Source organism: Microcaecilia unicolor, chromosome 10 (genome assembly GCF_901765095.1).
Source record: "Microcaecilia unicolor chromosome 10, aMicUni1.1, whole genome shotgun sequence".
In the NCBI taxonomy this organism is placed as follows: Eukaryota; Metazoa; Chordata; class Amphibia; order Gymnophiona; family Siphonopidae; genus Microcaecilia; species Microcaecilia unicolor.
Genome location: NC_044040.1, coordinates 25,108,496 through 25,129,835, shown reverse-complemented (window position 1 = coordinate 25,129,835; position 21,340 = coordinate 25,108,496). Strand labels below are relative to the sequence as shown.

Sequence of the window (21,340 nt, the reverse complement as noted above, 5' to 3'; positions counted from 1 at the left end):
ATGCAAAGTTTGAATGCTTGGGGTTCCCAGTTCAATTTTTGTCTTCATATTTCTATTTCTAATTTGTGGTCCTTGTTCTGCATTTTACGTGTGTGAGTGAGGTGTGGTATTCTGTTAGCGTATAGTTTCTGTGAGGAGATCTGTGACAGTCTCACTTGCTCTTTGAGTCCCGGCAGTGCTGTTACAGTATGGCAGGTTTGCTATAGGCTTTGAGTGATCTTTTTCCATGGTTTTGTAGTACTTCCTAATGTACCTGGCAGCTGGCACTGGAGGAAAGTCATGTAGAAATCTGGTAGCTTTACTCTAGTCCCACTGCACATGTAAATGAGTTTCAGACGCTCATACACTCATTAAGTTATTATTGGAATTTATGGGGGGAGGGGCAGCAAAGTAATCACTCACACAGGGCAGCTAAAAAGGTAGCACTGGCCCTGATGTTTTTGTATAGAAGTATGACTCTGTACAAATGAGTGCATATAGATGTCTGTGTCTCATTGTGTATTTCTATATCAGTGATTCTCAACTCAGTGCTAGGGACGCACCTAATCAGTCAGACCCAGATGCACAAAACCGAACGAGTCACCAACGTGGTTTTACACAGGTTACTACTACTACTACTACTACTATTTAGCATTTCTATAGCGCTACAAGGCATACGCAGCACTGCACAAACATAGAAGAAAGACAGTCCCTGCTCAAAGAGCTTACCGGTTCTAGCCGGTTTAGCGATCACAGAGTTCAGCGAGACATAACCAAAAGGGTTCTGTGAGCTCTTTTCCTGTCACGGTAGCAGGTAATGAAAATTGTATGCAAAACTTATTATAATGAGCTAATTACTATACAAATGTGAATGCAAAGCGATGCACAGCCATTTTCTGAGTGATGCACAGAAGCAGCCCCTACCTTTACTGAGGAAAATTTAACGGGAGGTCTGGAGCTCCTGACAATTCTTCATTGTAGCAGGTAGTCCACAGCCACTCCAGAGGTCCTCTGGCACTCCTACAAGAGGAGAAGGACCCATGGGAGAAACAAGATCCACCGGAGCAGCCTTGCTGGCACCCACCCTTCACCAGTCAAGAAAAAAAAACACCCTTCCAAACAACAAACCCACAAACCTACAGATTTCATCTCCATCTCGACCTTTGATTGTTTGATTGCTGACTGCAGCAGCGAAGTAGATTGGACAGCCCACGGCAGTTTGGGGGGAAAAAAAAGCTACGCTGGCTTTCATACACGCAGTTTCTTTGCATGTATGAAAGCCGTATGCAAGCGCCGCTCTTAGCATGAGCTCTGAGCGATTGGCTGTTCTGCGCATGCTCGGCTGACCGACTGACTTCCCCCCTATTGAGCTGCTCGCTGCTTTTGCGAGCAGCTCATTTGCATCTGAGTTGCTTTGGGAATCGCTCTATACTTCCACATCGGAAATACAGAGCGATTCTTTACGGGGACCTCTGTGCATCTGGGCCTCAGGCTTTCAGAACACCCACAATGAATATGCATGAGATAAATTCACATATAATGGAAGTGGTGCATGCAAATTTACCTCATGCATATTCATGGTGTATATCCTGAAAACCTGACTGGCTGAGTGAGTCCCGAGGACTGGTTTGAGAACCTCTGCTCTATATGTATGTACATACATCTATGTGTGTATTTATTTGTTGCATTTGTACCCCACATTTTCCCACCTATTTGCAGGCTCAATGTGGCTTACATAGTACCGTCAAAGGCGTTTGCCCAGTCGGTGGATAACAAATACAAAGTTGTATAGTGATCATATGAGGTATAAGTGGAGGGTTGGAATGGATGAAGATTGCATGTTGTCCTGTTCGATCATAGTCATGCTGTGTTGGTAGGTGAAGACGGTTACGTGGGGTCGTTGGGGTAGGCCTTTTTGAAGAGGTTAGTTTTTAGTGATTTCCTGAAGTTCAAGTGGTCGTGGATTGTTTTCACAGCTTTTGGGAGCCCATTCCATAGTTGTGCGCTTATGTAGGAGAAGCCGGCTGCGTAAGTTGTTTTGTATTTCAGTCCCTTGCAATTTGGGTAGGGTAGGTTTAGGTAAGATCTTGACGATCTGACTTTGTTTCTTATTGATAAGTCTATAAGGTCTGTCATGTATTCTGGGACTACGCCGTATATGATTTTGTGGACTAAGGTGCAGATTTTGAAGATGATCTGTTCTTTGATATACACACACACACACACATTTATGAGTGCATGCACACTCAAGTCTTTGTGTAGGTGTGGTGCAATGCATGTACAAACCCATGTTTTTGTTTACTTGTGTATGTGTTTGGGCAGAGGATCAAGAAAAGCTATAGCTTTCAGGCAGCTTTACTCTAGCAAACAGGTGTGGGGTAAAGGATTATTTGATTGGAATAAGACATCTGAGCTGAAAGATAGAGAAGTGCTAATGAATAGATTTGCCTGCTGTAATGGTGTGAGTCTGGGAAGACAAGAGAACTGTGGCAAGGAAGGACAGAAGCTCTAGGTGGCTGCAGAGATTTTTTTTTCATTTTATTTTGTTACATTTGTACCCCGCACTTTCCCACTCATGGCAGGCTCAATGCGGCTTACATGGGGCAATGGAGGGTTAAGTGACTTGCCCAGAGTCACAAGGAGCTGCCTGTGCCTGAAGTGGGAATCGAACTCAGTTCTTCAGTTCCCCAGGACCAAAGTCCACCACCCTAACCAATTTTAGTTCATTTCATGGACTTTTCATTTTGATTTCTTTTGTTTTTACTATGCTTTCCTATTTTAGTGAGTGTTAAATATATTTTAAGACACCTTAAACCATTCAGAGCACATTTAAACCATTCAGTGCAAACTTTAATGTGTATTAAACCATTTAATAGGCACCTAGTGGACATATGAAATAAATTCTTTTTTTTTTTTTGTTTGGTTGTTATGAAAGCAACAGAAAATGAAGTAACTTTTGTAGCTATTGCTATGTTGTTTGAAAATGCATCCCTAGAGAGCCCTGCAGGAGCTAGTTAATGGCTATGAAGGACACGGGAAAACAAAACTTGAGTAAGATACATCAACATGGAGGAATTCTGCTGGAAATCAGTTCTGGGGGTCTCCCGCTGAGCAATGAAGTAAGAAGCACAATGTGACTACCTCCTCTCCTCTTTCCTGTACACATTAATTGATTTGATTTGCTTACTTTATTTTTTGTCTATTCGATTGTAAGCTCTTTGAGCAGGGACTGTCTTTCTTCTATGTTTGTGCAGCGCTGCGTACGCCTTGTAGCGCTATAGAAATGCTAAATAGTACTAGTAGTAGAGGAGTAGCCTATTGGTTAGTGCAGTGCAGCTCCTTGTGACTCTGGGTAAGTCACTAAACCCTCCATTGCCCCTGGTACAAAATAATACCTGAATATATGTAAACCGCTTTGAATGTAGTTGCAAAAACCTCAGAAAGACGGTATATCAAGTCCCATTTCCCTTTCCCCCTTTCCCTTATGACATCACAATATCAGAAGTGAGCCAAGTATCAGGCAATCAAGCCATTGTGACATCACTGATGAGGTTGGCTCTTATTGGTGGACTGAGCCTCCACCTACCCTCCTCTCCTCCTTCCTGTACACATTAATTGATTTGATTTGATTACTTTATTTTTTTGTCTATTAGATTGTAAGCTCTTTGAGCAGGGACTGTCTTTCTTCTATGTTTTTGCAGCGCTGCGTAGGCCTTGTAGCGCTATAGAAATGCTAAATAGTAGTAGTACTAAGGATTTCCAACTGAATAGGGGAGCACAACAGTCCCTGAGATATTTGCATTGAACAAGGGGCTGTACATCTGAAGAAGAACCCTATGCAGTCCCAAAACCTCATACATCATGATGTCTGGATTATTCTCAATGAAAATCATCTTAATTTATAAAGAATCTACTTTTCTCCAGGACCAATACAGCTGCTAGAACTCTGTACAAATGACAGCCTGATTGCGCCTCTGTAGCCAAGCCTTCCAAACGTTACAAGGATTTCAATGCATGAAACTATTTTCCACCCCTATCCCTGCCCGCCCCCCCCCCCCCAAAAAAAAAAGTCCTCCAGGAACAGAAGCTATGTTCAAGGAATGTTTTATATCCTGGTGAGAAACAATATCTTCAAAAAACAAGGCAGACAAACCAAAACCAAGTCCAGATCTATTGTGAAAGGAGAGATGAAAACAAAACACTGTGCCCACAGTACACATTCCACGCTTTCCAGGATATCTCATTCACAAGACTGGGCTTACTGCTGTAGTGAACGCTAACCTGATGTTAACATAGTATCAGTGAACAGGATATACACTGAGGAAGATTGAATTTATAATTGAAGGGTTTATTTCCAAAACCCTCTGTCCAATACAACTAATATGGATGCAGCGGGTTTTAGAAATAAGCCCTTCAGTTGCGCTCCTATCACTTGCATATATGCCTGTGAGAGAAGACCTTGAATTCTGTGTCAATGGAGTGGAGGAGTGGCCTAGTGGTTAGAGCACCGGTCTTGCAATCCAGAGGTAGCCGGTTCAAATCCCGCTGCTGCTCCTTGTGATCTTGGGCAAGTCACTTAACCCTCCATTGCCTCAGGTACAAACTTAGACTGTGAGCTCTCCTGGGACAGAGAAATATCCAGTATACTTGAATGTAACTCACCTTGAGCTACTACTGAAAAAGGTGTGAGCAAAATCTAAATAAATAAATAAATAGATAGCAAGATTCTAGAATCCTAAAGAGAAACAAGATTCCATGCAGAATCTCAGAGTAGCAACATTCCATGTAGAACCCCAAAGAATAAGAGTGGAGGAGTGGCCTAGTGGTTAGCGTACCGGTCTTGCAATCCAGAGGTGGTCGGTTCAAATCCCACTGCTGCTCCTTGTGATCTTGGGCAAGTCACTTAACCCTCCATTGCCTCACAAACTTAGATTATGAGCTCTCCTGGGACAGAAATATCCAGTATACTTGAATGTAACTCACCTTGAGCTACTACTGAAAAAGGTGAGCAAAATCTAAATAAACAATGGTTGTGCAAAAAGATGGTCAGTAATTCCAGCTCTTCCAGAATTATTGCAAAAAATCTTTAAATGCAGCAGTCAGATCATAGATAGAACAGACAGCGTTACAAGGTCACTGTGTACCACTAACATTTCATCAAGGGCCTTCTGGCCAAGAAGCTGTATCAGAGACAGCAGTGGCCCTTAACGTGAAGCTAAAACTGCTTCTGCCAGATGTGCAAAACCTCAGACCTTCAGAACTGCCGCTGAAGGCTTTGATATGAAAGGTTGGGGAAGAAATTCTAATGCTGTATCTCAAGCTGAAAACCAAGAGGATGAACAGACAGTGGTACCAAGGGAGGCTATACCTGCTACTGAGCCGCCAACTCAGAGTATAAGCTTCTTGATACAATCTCACAGTCGGCCAGGGTAGCACCCTGCCGTTGGAGATCATCAAAGCAATTCTGCAGCGGCACTGAAGAGCAAATGAATCATATCCCTTGCTTCCAACAACATTTAAGACAGGGATGTATGAACAGCGGCACTGCCAACAGGTGTGTCTGAGTGCTAGGCAAACCCAGAGCAACGTGTCGCGTCATAACACCGTTGGAGAGATTTGTGCCCCCACCTCTTTTTAAGCAAGATGCCTGGGAAATGAGTTGCAATGAGAAATAAATAGCCTTATCCATGCAACATAGTAACATAGTAGATGATGGCAGAAAAAGACCTCCATGGTCCATCTAGTCTGTCCAACAAGATAAACTCATAGGTGCTACTTCTTGTGTATACCTTACCTTGATTTGTATCTGCCATTTTCAGGACACAGACCGTAGACGTCTTGCCCAGAACTAGCCCCACCACACAAACACCAGCCCCACCTCCCAATCTCGGCTAAGCTTCTGAGGATCCATTCCTTCTGCACAGGATTCCTTTATGTTTATCTCAGAGGAATAAGTAAACATAGTAAACATAGTAGATGACGGCAGAAAAAGACCTGCACGGTCCATCCAGTCTGCCCAAGAAGATAAATTCATATGTGCTACTTTTTTATTTGTACTGTCCTCTTCAGTGCACAGACCGTATAAGTCTGGCCAGCCCTATCCCCGCCTCCCAACCACCAGCTCTGGCACAGACCCTATAAGTCTGCCCAGCACTATCCCCGCCTTCCAACCACCAGTCCCGCCTCCCACCACCAGCTCTGGCACAGACCGTATAAGTCTGCCCAGCACTATCCCTGCCTCCCACCACCGGCTCTGGCACAGACCGTATAAGTCTGCCCAGCACTATCCCCGCCGCCCAACCACCAGCCCCGGCACAGACCGTATAAGTCTGCCCAGCACTAGTCCCGCCTCCCAACCACCAGCCCCGGCACAGACCGTATAAGTCTGCCCAGCACTAGCCCTGCAACAAGGTCTGAGTTTCTACCTTACTGAGTTCCCTCTCTACTGTCTCTGAGAAAACCTGGGAGAGAGTAGCACAGACTAGGGGACAGAGAGGAGCTGCCGAGAATCAAACACATGTCCAAAGGGAAACAGCAAAGAAGTTCAGCAAGCCCTGTTTTCTGTTTCCACAGTTAAGTGCTGGGTACCTGCAGTGAATGTGAATAGCTGTACGACATTTACCCATTTATTTTGAATACATTCACTGACTCCGCTTACAATAGCCAGCCTTGCTTTCGGTATTTATTAGGAAGATATGGGAAGGTCCATATCTTTGAAGATTTTCCTACAGCAGGTTGTGACTTTTTTTTTTAATGGGAAGGATTTCAGTTTCTTGGAAGTAAGAGCCTTGCTTCAACCTACAATTTTAAAGCTTCAATTTCCCTTTCTTTCAGCTAAATTCCTCTTACCCAGCTTACATTCCTAATTGCCCTTTCATTTTACACCACAGACTTTATATTTGCCATTTTGAGAACTTAAATAATTCAGAAGTATGACCCTCCTTCTTTGATATAAATCTCTGGTAGAGCACGCAGCATGCTGCCAATAAGCCACAGCAGGGTGTACATTAAGGAACACTGATGCAGAAAGTCAAAGGCTGAGTCCCTTCAGCACCTGAGAACTTCATTGGAATTCTTTAGTGCTCACCCAAGAGCATGCAATTGCATCTATAAAACTACTACTACTACTACTTATCATTTCTATAGCGCTACTAGACATACGCAGCGCTGTACACTTGAACATGAAGAGACAGTCCCTGCTTGACAGAGCTTACAATCTAATCAAGCCAGACAAACAGGACAAATAAGGGATAAGGACAAAGAGTAGCAAGATTCTGGAATCCCAAAGAGTACAAGATTCCATGCAGAATCCTAAAGAGTAGCAAGATTCCGGAATCCCAAAGAGTACAAGATTCCATGCAGAATCCTAAAGAGTAGCAAGATTCCGGAATCCCAAAGAGTAGCAAAATTCTGGAATCCCAAAGACTATTACTACTTATCATTTCTATAGCGCTACTAGATATACGCAGTGCTGTACACATTATATGCAGGTACTTTCTCTGTCCACAGAGGGCTCACAATCTAAGTTTTTGTACCTGGAGCAATGGAGGGTTAAGTGACTTGCCCAAGGTAACAAGGGGCTACAGTGGGAACTGAAACCAGGTTGCCAGGATTAAAGCCCACTGCACTAATCATTAGGCTACTCCTGCACTCCAAGTTACTGGGGGGACTACAGTACCCCCTCTCCCAGATTGTGTTTAGTCATCATCCATTTCACAGGCTTTCCAGTTCACCCATACCTTGATGCCCTCAAGCACCGCTGGAGCACCTGGCATTAGCTGATGCCCTACGAAATCTTAAATAACATTAGCACAATAGGATTCCGGTTAAAGAAGTATTCACTGACGGTTCTCAGGGGCAACAGATAGGTTTTCAGGATATCCCTAATGAAATGCATGAGACAGATTTGCATCCGTATTACCTCTATTGTATACACATCTCTCTCATGCATTTCATTAGAGATATCCTGAAAACCCAACCTATCTCATGCATACTCATTAGGGGTATCCTGGAAACTCAACCCATTTATGGCACTCAGGGATCCTTATTGTATACTATTGAGTTGAATACACCCTGAGTGCATTGTGAGGCCAGAGCTAATCACCTAGAGAAATGCATAAATCCTAGATGCCTGCAGTTTTGTAGTGGTGAGCTAAGCACTTGCAATATTAAGTATTTCTATAGTGGATTGGATGAGTGCCTGTAGTGCCCCAGAAATGCATTCAAATTATTTAATGACATGTTCTCGTGCTTATCAAGTGTTCTGAGAACAAAGCATATGCAAGCTCGCTTTCAACAGTTAAATGTATTAAAATCCCAAAATAAAGTGGTGCTAAGTATTAACTGTACCTTCTGCTAATAAAAATGTCACAGCAAATTGTCAGTTACTGCACCTATAACTATTACAAAAGCCCCTTTCCAGGACATGTGGTCAAGTGCATATATGCAACATGACAGGAACAGGAAAGGAGTATGTAACTGGTCATGGATTCATAGCTATAGTATGTCTGAGCTGGGGAAAGGGAGCATAGATACAATACGACTGAGTTGAGAAAAGATGTACAGATATAGGTCCTGGGGTCAAGGAAGGGGTGTATACATAGGGTGTATCTGGATGGAGGATGGGGTATATGGTTATTTAATGACTGGGTGGGAGCATAAGTTAAATACATATGCTAGGACTGGGTAGGGAATAAGTGGTGTATACTGTAGATGTAATCTGACTGAGTGGAGGGATTCACACCATAGCACTGCATTGCACTGACCTTACACACAGCATTTCCATAGACTGTATTAGGTTGGCTAGACACAGTACCCTCATATATAGTCACACCCCCACATTGTATGAGGTTTGACAGGCACACACTCCTTTGCCATATACATGACCTGCATAGACCTTCACACTGCATTGCACTGAACTCCCTATACATTATCTTCCGATGCAGTCACACCCTCACACTGCATTATGCTGACCTCCCATACATTGTCCACTTTTTCATTTGTTGCAGTCCTTTGCAGCTCTGCCAGTGCACGCGATGGACTTCAGATTATGGACATCCTTCCCCCCCCCCCTCCAAAAACAGCTTGCTATGTCCACCTCTGCCCCCTCCCGCATCCATCAGCTCTGACAAAGTTTCTCCAGACAAGGCAGCGACTTCTTTGCCCACCTACGTGCCAGCCATGGCACAGCGCGGCTAATCCCTTCAAAATGTCACCTCACCCAAAAAAAGAACCAACTTCTTTGCGCCCGTCGCCTGCAGCGTTACCCCCCCCCCCCCCCCCAACCATCAAGGCCGCCCTGCGGTGGCCAATCGCGCTAGCCAGGCTGCCGGCGACGGTCTGGGGGGGGGGGGGGGGCGAGCGCGGCACTCACCGTTTGCTGCAGGTCTGGGATCCCGATCCGGATCACGATGGCATTGGCCGCTGGCTCGTCCATGCGTCCCGGCGACAGCAGCTTGTCGGAGCTGGCGATGGTGTCGTAGAGGGTCTCGTCCCGCAGGCTGTCCGAGCTCTCCGCCTGGCTCCCGTTGGCAGCACAGTGCTGTGCGTGTGGCTGGGGCTGAGACTGCTGCTGTTGCTGCTGCTGCTGTTCCTGTTGCTGCTGTTGCTGCTGCTGCTCTGGAGTCTCATGTTTGTTGGCGGCTGGACGCAGAGGCATGCTCCGTGCGGGAGTGTGTGAGCGTGTACGAGAGCACTTCAGAGCCCAGGCATCACCGCACTGTGAAAAGGGAAGGGGGGGGGGGGGGTAGATAAACAGTTCAACAACCATAGGAAACGAGCACACATAAAACAAGTTAGAAAGTTAAGGGAGAAAATTGTGATTGATGATATAGGAAATTGGGGAGGTTGGGGGGGGGGGAGGGGACAGCTTATTCGGAGGGCTCCCGGGAACCATCCCCCCCCCCACCCCACAACTCGTGAACTGAGCAAAACCTGATCTGTGGAAGGGAACAACATGGTAACAAGATCTCTTTGTCTGATTTTTAAATTATTCAAAGGCAGCCGGATGGCTCTGCAGAAATGTCACTGTACTAGTTACCAGTCCAAGGAGGACTCCGTATGTCTGGCTGATTCCCCCCCCCCCCCCCCCCCCCCCCCCCCCCAGTCATGTGTCTCTCTGGCCCCTATTTTATCTTTCCATTTCTGTGTTCTGTCTGTGACCAGGTCAGTTCCTGTTTTCATTTGCTCCTCTGTGACTGCCTCCGTCTTTCTAGGGCTGTGTGTGTTGGTAGACAGACATGCAATCTCTGTTTCTTTCAGTGACCATCGCTGTCTTGTCTCTTTGCCTCAGCCTGTGTGTGTGTCCTTGGCTATAGGATGAGGTAGATGATGGTAGACAATGACGAAGGAGTGCATCCAACTTGCCCATTTATTCTGGTCTATAATGCTAAGACTATATCCTGCCTTCCGTCCTTAGAAGCTTGACCGCTATCAATCTTATGTACGTCTGTCTCTGCCTGTGGGTATGGTTGTCCTTCCGTGTGTTTTTCTGTTTGCCTGTCTCTGAATGTGTATGGCTTTCTCGCTCTATGGACTTTATTCAATAAAGACTTTTTTTCCCCCATAGGCACAGAACGAGAGAAAGTCATTTACAAATGAGGCCCTCTAAGAGTGTCTGTTTGCGCCTGAAGGTGTCTCTGTTCCTCTGTTTGCGTGAGTGTCCCTGGATTTATGAGTTTTCAGTAACCTCTCTTGTTGCAAAGCGCATAGATACTTTTGTACCCGCAAACCTTTGAATTCATTTTCAGAGCAGAAAAAAAAAAACCAGGTGTAAAGTGCATGAGCATTTTTGTACTCACCTATCTTTTTTTTCTTCTGATTTTCAAAGGGAAACTACCCATGTTTTTTTTTTCTGCAGGTAGTGAAACCAGGACAAAATGTCCTAAACATCCCCAGCACCCTGCCCTACCAGCAATGCCTCCTAATCTGGATAAACCTATTCACATTGTAAAACTCAATATCTGCTTACGGCTACTTTGATGGGGGGGGGGGGGGGGGGGGTGCAATTTATAACCTAGGAAATATAAGTGGGTTAACTATGTGGTTACTCTGCTAAGTCCTCTTAAAAATTGTTCCTTCGCCCATCTTTCTCTCTCTCAGCCATGGAACATGATGGTGAATTTCAAACAGACATTCCTAACTTTGGGGGTCTTTGACTTAGGCGCGCTGGCGTTTTTAACGCGTGTTAATAATAGACACGCTCTAAATGTTAAAAATGCCCGTAGGAATGCATTATCCAATTTAAACGGTATCGTTTAAACTTTAGTGGAGGGGGTTGTCATTAACTAATTTGGAAGAACGGCAGTGAATAAATCCTTGCTCTTTAGCACGGGTTGTCGGTTCTGTGGCGTTCCAGCACCTGTTAAAGTGACCCGTGATTGGTATGAGTCGGACGGTACAATTGACCAACAATATCTGAGTCAACAAAAAAAAAAAAACTGAGCACAAGTACCTTTGCAGGACTGGCGAGGATTTCTCGCTGGTTGTAGTGGGTTAGGGTCCTGCCTTTGATTGAACCTTTGGACAATTATGAGACCTGCTTGGTATAGCTAACAATTGAATACATTGTGTGGAATGACTGTGAGCCATCTTCACTGAGTTGATATAACAAGGGTTGAATTATGGGTACAGGTGAACCCTGCAAAATCCATGTGATGTATTAATGTATGTGGATGTTTATGTGTTGGCATATTAAAAAGTCTGTATATTTATAATTGGAGTGCATTTGGAGCATAGTATATTAACTAATCCTTATCAATACCCAACTCCAATCAATCCTTATCAATATCTTTTATACAGCACTTATAGGGTTTTGAGTATTGGATCCTTTAAGTGCTCCACCTCACCCTATGCTTGGAATAAACTCCCTGAGCCCATATGCCAAGCCCCTTCCCTGACCATCTTCAAATCTTTACTCGAAGCCCACCTCTTCAATGTCGCCTTCGGCACCTAACCACTATACCTCTATTCAGGAAATCTAGACTGCCCCAACTTGACATTTCGTCCTTTAGATTGTAAGCTCCTTTGAGCAGGGACTGTCCTTCTTTGTTAAACTGTACAGCGCTGCGTAACCCTAGTAGCGCTTTAGAAACGTTAAGTAGTAGTAGTATATAAAAGATATTGATAAAGATTGATTGGAGCTGGGTATTGTTAAGCATAGGAGTACATTGGCAACTTTAGCATTTAGTGCCCACCTATGCTTAGCACGCACTAAAAACGCCAGTGTGCCTTAGTAAAAGACCCCATGTATCCCTTAATTCCCGTTACCATACTACCCTTGAAAACACAGAGACACGTGTGCAGCCTCGTTGGTCTGGAAATATGCGTCCAGCCTCCCTTCCCCTGGCAGATTCTGGCAGTATCTCCATAGCCTCCCTTTCCCGGGGGGATTTGGGAACTGGCCCTAAAGGTTTCCCTTGCCTTGGAGGATGCTGGGGGGTGTCCATACAACCTCCCTTCCCATGAAAGTCTCTCAAAGTATCTATAATGTATCACTTATGCTGCGGGTTGTAGGGAGAGCGAGCGGTGATCTTAGCTAGCTAAACTGGCTACACAGATTTGACAGGCAAGATTGGAGGCAGCCCCAGAAAAAATGGAGTATTCGGGCAGGAGGATGTAGTGTTGTTGCATGGATCCCTAAAATCTAGCCCTTTCTAGCTCACATCTTCCCTTTTGGTGGCCAAATATGCTCTGTCCTGGATGTGTCTGTTTGCACCTATGTGCAATTCTGGGATCCTCCTCCTCCTCCTCCTCAGTGGTGTGTGTGTCAGAAAAGCTGCCTGTGTGGCTTACAGTCCTCTGCCTTCAAAGAGGCGCTCGCTCTGTACCGTTAGATGTAAAGTCCATTCGCTGTCAATTGGAACCTGTTTATCACAATTTATAAAGCTCATTTATAAACCATGCAGAGCTGACATATCACAAGGAGAGGAACAGGGGGAGAAAGGAGAGCAGAGAGACAGGCACAAAGCAAATAAGGAGAGTAACAGAAACAGAATGAGACAGCAAAACACAGAGATTGCATGAAAGGGAAAGAGAAAAATGCAGATAAAACTGCAAAGTATAATATTTATTTATTAGGATTTATTTGCCATCTTTTCGAAGGAATTCACTCAAGGCGGTGTAAAGAATAGATCAAACATGAGCAATAGGCAATTACAGCAGTAAAAATATTCAACTAACAATACAAAGCAGGGGCGTAGCCAGACCTCACAGTGGGAGGGGGCCAGAGCCCGAGGTTGGGGGCACATTTTGAGTGCTGGCCCACCACCTCGCCTCCTCGACCCCCACCTCCCACCGCCTCGATGCTTCCCCTCACAAACAAATACCTTTGCTGGTGGGGGTCCCCAACCCCCCACCAGTCGAAGCCTTCAGCGCCGGTCTCTGGCGCAGCTGCGGTCACTGTCTGTCCCCTGCTCTTCTTTCTTCTTGCTCCTCCTGTGCACGCTGACGCTGAGCAAGAAGAAGAGCAGGGGACAGGCAGCGAACGCGGCTGCACCGGAGACCAGCGCTGAAGAAGGCTTCGGCTGGCGGGGGTTGGGGACCCTCGCCAGCCAAACCAGGGGCCCGTACAGAATTTGCAGGGGCCCAGGCCCCCATGGCCCCTGTAACTACGCCCCTGATACAAAGTATGGCATGGTATACTACTTCTCTATTTTTCCTTAATTGGGTACCTTGGCTTCCTATGGTCTATAACTATCTTATCCCAAGGATAAACGTATGTAATGACCCGGACCTCCAATATTGCAGTAAATTTCTTTATCAAACAGACCTCAATACCTCCACCCCTGGTCTAACACCTATTGGTGAAATAGAACCTTTATATAAAGAATTCCAGGGATTCTGTGGGGTTAATTCTTATCATAGGTCATAATTTTATTCAAAAATTCAATTTGTATTTTGCCAATAAAAAACTGCTTATTGTTGTATTGGCTGGTCTTAATCAACACATACTTTCACATCTTACATAAAAATATCATAACTCAAATATTTACACGGAGAACCCCTTATCTCAATACTTTCATTTTCTATTTTCCATAATTATCCACCTTTTACTTCCGTCCCTTTAAAAATGCACTTAACTGAATTAAATTTGATCTTCTCCAGCCGGCTGGTGCATACTCTGGGCCCGTGAAGTTTCTGGTGGTATTTTCTCTGATGTGGGGATCTCTTCTTGACGCCGTAATTTTCTTTAAATCTCAACTTAGTTTATCAACTCTGTTCCTTCTTTATTTCTATTTCCTTCTTTTATTTAAATATAACAGCAACATAGAAATAAAGAAGGAACAGAGTTGATAAACTAAGTTGAGATTTAAAGAAAATTACGGCGTCAAGAAGAGATCCCCACATCAGAGAAAATACCACCAGAAACTTCACGGGCCCAGAGTATGCACCAGCCGGCTGGAGAAGATCAAATTTAATTCAGTTAAGTGCATTTTTAAAGGGACGGAAGTAAAAGGTGGATAATTATGGAAAATAGAAAATGAAAGTATTGAGATAAGGGGTTCTCCGTGTAAATATTTGAGTTATGATATTTTTATGTAAGATGTGAAAGTATGTGTTGATTAAGACCAGCCAATACAACAATAAGCAGTTTTTTATTGGCAAAATACAAATTGAATTTTTGAATAAAATTATGACCTATGATAAGAATTAACCCCACAGAATCCCTGGAATCCTTTATATAAAGGTTCTATTTCACCAATAGGTGTTAGACCAGGGGTGGAGGTATTGAGGTCTGTTTGATAAAGAAATTTACTGCAATATTGGAGGTCCGGGTCATTACATACGTTTATCCTTGGGATAAGATAGTTATAGACCATGGTATACTACTTGCAATGTCAACACAATACGTAATAGAACATTTTAATTGACAGTGAAGGGTAACATATAGATAGGTCAGAGAGTAAGAAGCAGAAAGTAAGGTGACTGATTTAAAGAAAGGTGCACATGAGGTCAGAGAGATGGTTAAATATTTTCTCAGCTAGAGTAGGAGTGGATAAACATGTCCTGCTGCACTATCCTGCTTATAATCGAACGAGAAAAACGCCCAAGTTCCGACCTAAATCGGGAGATGGACGTTTATCTCACAAAAACGAATAACGCGGTATAATCGAAAGCCGAACTTGGATGTTTTCAACTGCACTCCATCGCGGAAGCGTATAAAGTTGACGGGGGCGTGTCAGAGGCGTGGTGAAGGCGGGACTGGGGCATGGTTGTCACCCGAACAGAGATGGGCGCCTTTTGCCGATAATGGAAAAAAAGTATGCGTTTGTAGCTAGAATTTAGGGCACTTTTCCTGGACCCTGTTTTTTCACGAATAAGGCCCCCAAAGGTGCCCTAAATGACCAGATTACCACCAGAGGGAATCGGGGATGACCTCCCCTGACTCCCCCAGTGGTCACTAACCCCCTCCCACCACAAAAAATGATGTTTCACAACTTTTTATTTTCACCCTCAAATGTCATACCCACCTCCCTGGCAGCAGTATGCAGGTCCCTGGAGCAGTTGTTAGGGGGTGCAGTGGACTTCAGGCAGGCGGACCCAGGCCCATCCCCCCCTACCTGTTACAATTGTGCTGCTTAATGCTTATTAGTCGTCCAACCCCCCCAAACCCACTGTACCCACATGTAGGTGCCCCCCTTCACCCCTTAGGGCTATAGTAATGGTGTAGACTTGTGGGCAGTGGGTTTTGAGGGGGATTTGGGGGGATCAACACACAAGGGAAGGGTGCTATGCACCTGGGAGCTCTTTTACCTTTTTTTTTGTTTTTGTAAAAGTGCCCCCTAGGGTGCCCGGTTGGTGTCCTGGCATGTGAGGGGGACCAGTGCACTACGAATCCTGGCCCCTCCCACGAACAAATGCCTTGGATTTATTCGTTTTTGAGCTGGGCGCTTTCATTTTCCATTATCACTGAAAAGCAAAAACGCCCAGCTCACAAATTGTCGAATAAAACATGGACGTCTATTTTTTTTTCGAAAATACGGTTCGGTCCGCCCCTTCACGGACCCATTCTCAGAGATAAACGCCCATGGAGATAGACGTTTTTGTTCGATTATGCCCCTCCACGTGTAGTAATAAGAGAGGAGGCAGTCATCTAGAACAGACAGCTGCAAGGGTTGGGGTACACTTTTCTCTACAGTTAGAACACCCCAGTATCCCACTAGGAGCCTTGAGAGACAAAGACTTATTTAGCTCAAAATGAGGACACAATTATTCCAGGACCATAAGAACCGAACATGTCCGAAATATATAGAACCAACCTGCTAATTCCAGCACTAAATTAACCTTCAACATAAAAACATGGAGGTTCAGTGCAGGAACACAATGAAAAAGTAGCTAGATTGTAACAACAATAATTATTATTATAATTATGGAGCCACATATAATATAGCAGCAAAGTAACATTTTAGGTACCTGATAGTAAAAAAAAAAAATACCCAATTAGCCCCTGCAGTCTGCCTGAGTTGTTTCTGTTCTTGCTGCAAGGGTATCCCACCTGCCAGTCATAGGGGCAACTGCTTGTAAGATCTCTCCTTATCCATGCCAGTTTTCCTTGCCTTTCAGGCTTATTTTCGAAAGTGATCGCCGGCGATCTTCCGACATAAATCGGGAGATGGCCGGCGATCTCGCAAAAGCGGCGAAATCGGTATAATCGAAAGCTGCTTTTTTGACACCATCGCCGCTTTCCGGTCGCCGAGCTGGCGAAAGTTCAAGGGGGCGTGTCGGCGGCGAAGCAAAGGAGGGACATGGACGGGCATGGGCGTGGCTACCAGATGGCCAGCTTTCGCGGATAATGGAAAAAAAAGTGGCGTTAATCAGTATTTCGCCGCTTTTACTTGGTCCTTTTATTTTCACGACCAAGCCTCAAAAAGGTGCCCGAACTGACCAGATGACCACTGGAGGGAATGGGGGGTGACCTCCCTGTACTCCCCCAGTGGTCACCAACCCCCTCCAACACTAAAACAATAAAAATAAAAACCTTTTTTGCCAGCCTGTATGCCAGCCTCAAATGTCATACCCAGATCCCTGACAGCAGTATGCAGGTCCCTGGAACAGTTTATGTTGGTTACAGTGGACTTCAGGCAGGTGGACCCAGGCCCATCCCCCCTTACCTGTTACACTTGTGGTGGAAAGTGTTGAGTCCTCCAACACCCAAAACCCACTCTACCCACATGTAGGTGCCCCCCTTCAACCATAAGGACTATGGTAGTGGTGTAGAGTTGTGGGGAGTGGGTTTTGGGGGGGATTTGGGGGGCTCAGCACCCAAGGTAAGGGAGCTATGCACCTGGGAGGTATTTGTATATTATTTTAAAATTTTTAGAAGTGCCCCCTAGGGTGCCCGGTTGGTGTCCTGGCATGTGAGGGGGACCAGTGCACTACAAATGCTGGCTCCTCCCACGACCAAATGCCTTGGATGTTGCCGGGTTGGAAATGGCCGGCATTTTTTTCCATTATCGCTGAAAAACAAAAACGGCCATCTCAAACCTGGCGAACTCTGGCATTTGGCTGGGCTAAACCGTATTATCGAAAAAAAAGATGGCCAGCCATCTTTTTCGATAATACGGTTCCGGCCAGCTATAGCGCCACCGCCAAAATAGATCGCCGGCGACGTTCGATTATGCCCCTCTTTCTCATTTACACTCTTCCATCTTGGGTAGATGGGCATACTAAATTTCCCATGTAGTTCACAGCCAGTATCCCTCCCTTTCGATGTCTAACCACAAGGCTTTGCAATCGTCCAAAACAGATACCTGAACATCTAGCCTCCTATGTTCCTTTCTCAGCCATACCTAGCTGCAGAAGCGCCTTTGTTTCTGATAGGACCTCAGACCTGGTTGTGTGATTGTAAGAGTTTCTGCTAGGACTTCTATCATTCCATATTATTCATTTTGCCATTTATTCTGGTATCCCCCCAAACAATTAAACATGAGCTGCTAGGTTGTTCTGTGCTCTCTTCACCTTGCAACTAAGGATTCTCTCTGCTTATTCTACTCTTCTTGAAGTCCATTGCTGTTTTAACCTCCAGCACCCGCTCTGAGGGCGTTCCTCATATCTACCACCCTTTCTATGAAACAAAAATTTCCCGATGTTGCATGTAAGTCTACCCAATGGGAGCCTCATATCATGACCCCTTGTTCTAAAACATCCCTTCCACTGAAAGACATGTACCTGATGTTTCTCATTAATACCTTTCATGGAGGTAAATGTTCGTCATGTTCCCCTTGTCTCTCTTCTTCTCTGTTTAGATCCTTAAGTCTCATCTCACAGGGCTTTAGGTGAAGAACTTGCACCATTTTGGTAGCCCTTCTTTGAACCTCCTCCCCTCTATGTTCTTCTAGAGGCATAATCTCCAGAACTGAGCACAACATTCCAGGTGAAGTCCTACCAATGATCTGTAAAAGGGCAAAATCGTGCCCTTCTTTCTATTAGTTTTATCTTTCCCTGCAGCTCTGGCCAACTCCCCATCACAGTTTCCTGACCTTGAAACATGGAAATAGAAAATGATGGTAGATAAAGAGCCTATAGCCTATCCTGTCTGAGCTCTACTATTTCTTCTTCTCCCTCAGAGATCTTCTGTGTTTATCCCATGCTTATACAGTTCTCATCTTCACCGCCTCTGTTGAGAGGCTGTTCCATACATCCACCACCCTTTCCATAAAGAAATATTTCATTAGAATACTCCCGAGCCTGCCCTCTTTCATTCTCGTCCTATGATCCATTGTCCTAGAGCTTCCGTTCAATTGAAAGAGGCCCATCTCCTGTTTATTTATACCACAGAGGTATTTAAATGTCTCTGTCGTATGTCTCTTTCTAAACATTAACGTGGTTTCAAAACTGTGGTGGATAAACTACAATCTCTACTATGAAGAAAGCAACGTTCTTTGGAGGAAAAAGCCTCTGTATGTCTGTAGTCAAAGTCTAATCATGCTTCATGACTTACAGAAATCAAAAACAGCGAAGATGATGCAAAAAAGGAAAAAATGCAAAAAGAGAAAAATAAGAAAAAATAAAAAATAAAAAGAAGAAACCACAAAAACCAAAACAAAAAAAGAATGAAAAATAAAATTTAAAAAAAAAGGAAAGACGACACAAAAATAATGATAAAATGTATGAATTTATTAAGGTGATATGACTCGACACAGCTGTGTTTCGGCCCAACTGGCCTGCATCAGGAGTCTGTTACACCATGTATCTGTTCTCTAGTAATATCAATATTTCTGTGAAGAGTATTCTATCGAACGCTACCTTATTCAGAATCACTCTACCTTTAAAAAGGCTGTGTGCGCGATCTGACAATAATCGCTATGGAAAACTATGGCTAAAAACGTCTCACTGGAGTAGCTGCAAATCAGCTTCACATTCGCTGGCCGAAACACAGCTGTGTCGAGTCATATCACCTTAATAAATTCATAAGTTTTATCATTATTTTTGTGTCGTCTTTCCTTTTTTTTAATTTTATTTTTCATTCTTTTTTTGCTTTGGTTTTTGTGGTTTCTTCTTTTTATTTCTTATTTTTCTCTTTTTGCATTTTTTCCTTTTTTGCGTCATCTTCGCTGTTTTTGATTACTGTTGTTTTTTGCGGAGACTGGTTTCTTCTGTGTTTTTGATAGTCATGACTTACAGAACCATAAGTCTTCATTGGCTTAAAAAAAAACCTTCCAGCTCTTGCATTTCTTTATTTTTCTTCTTGATTGTGATTACTGATATTTATTTTTATTTTTATTTCATACTGATAAAAATGTATAGCAGGTTGTAGTTTATTCACCACAGTTTTATAACCACGATAATGTTTAGAAAGTGATTTTTCATTCACGGGTGGTTGAGTTCTTTATGTTTAGAAGTGATCTGTCATATGTCTCCCATATTTCCTTTAAAGTATACGTGGAGGGGCATAATCGAATGAAAACGTCTATCTCCATGGTCGTTTATCTCTGAGAACGGGTCCGTGAAGGGGCGGACCGAACCGTATTTTCGAAAAAAATAGACGTCCATGTTTTATTCGACAATTTGTGAGCTGGGCGTTTTTGCTTTTCAGCAATAATGGAAAATGAAAGCGCCCGGCTCAAAAACAAATAAATCCAAGGCATTTGTTCGTGGGAGGGGCCAGGATTCGTAGTGCACTGGTCCCCCTCACATGCCAGGACACCAACCGGGCACCCTAGGGGGCACTTTTACAAAAACATAGCACCCTTCCCTTGTGTGTTGAGCCCCCCAAATCCCCCTCAAAACCCACTGCCCACAAGTCTACACCATTACTATAGCCCTAAGGGGTGAAGGGGGGCACCTACATGTGGGTACAGTGGGTTTGGGGGGGTTGGACGACTAAGCATTAAGCAGCACAATTGTAACAGGTGGGGGGGGGGATGGGCCTGGGTCCGTCTGCCTGAAGTCCACTGCACCCCCTAACAACTGCTCCAGGGACCTGCATATGGCTGCCAGGGATGTGGGTATGACATTTGAGGGTGAAAATAAAAAGTTGTGAAACATCATTTTTTGTGGTGGGAGGGGGTTAGTGACCACTGGGGGAGTCAGGGGAGGTCATCCCCGATTCCCTCTGGTGGTAATCTGGTCATTTAGGGCACTTTTTGGGGCCTTATTCGTGAAAAAACAGGGTCCAGGAAAAGTGCCCTAAATTCTAGCTACAAACGCATACTTTTTTTCCATTATCGGCGAAAGGCGCCCATCTCTGTTCGGGTGATAACCATGCCCCAGTCCCGCCTTCACCACGCCTCCGACATGCCCCCGTCAACTTTGTACGCTTCCGCGATGGAGTGCAGTTGAAAACGTCCAAGTTCGGCTTTCGATTATACCGTGTTATTCGTTTTTGTGAGATAAACGTCCATCTCCCGATTTAGGTCGGAACTTGGGCGTTTTTCTCGTTCGATTATAAGCAGGATATTGAGGTCTTTAAGTCTGTCCTTTATGATCATTTTAGTAGCCACCCTCCAGACGTACTCCATCCTATTATATTCTTTTGATCCAAATAAGATCTCACCAGAGACTTAGACAGAAGCACTTTCACCTCCTTTTCCCCCCCTGGTCATTCTTCTCCCTCTGCACCTAAACATTTTTCTGACTTTTGCTATCGCCTTTTCTATGTATTTGGCAATCTTAAGATCATCAGATATGATCATCCGCAGGCCCCACTCTTTTTTTGGTGCCTTTCCAAATCCAAACTCAAGGTGAGTTACACATTTAGGTACAGTTGGTAGTTCCCTTTCCCAGAGAGCTCATCATGTAAGTTTGTGTCTGAGACAATGAAGGATGAAGTGACTTGTTCAATGTTAGAAGGATTTGTCAGTTGAAGCAGCAGAATTTGAATCTTGGTTTCCTTTGTTCTCTGGCTGCTGCTATTCCTGCC

At 44.4% G+C, this 21,340-nt stretch overlaps 1 protein-coding gene across 1 annotated transcript in view; it reads right to left on the bottom strand.

Moving 5' to 3' along the window:
- SHANK3 (SH3 and multiple ankyrin repeat domains 3) overlaps window positions 1-9,647 on the bottom strand; it is a 704,425-nt gene extending 694,778 nt beyond the window's left edge. Inside the window, exon 1 of the mRNA XM_030215777.1 lies at window positions 9,353-9,647. Coding sequence (XP_030071637.1) covers window positions 9,353-9,637 — 285 coding nt within the window. The 5' untranslated portion in view covers window positions 9,638-9,647. The remainder of the gene's footprint in view (window positions 1-9,352) is intronic.
- Between the last annotated feature and the right edge of the window lie 11,693 nt (window positions 9,648-21,340).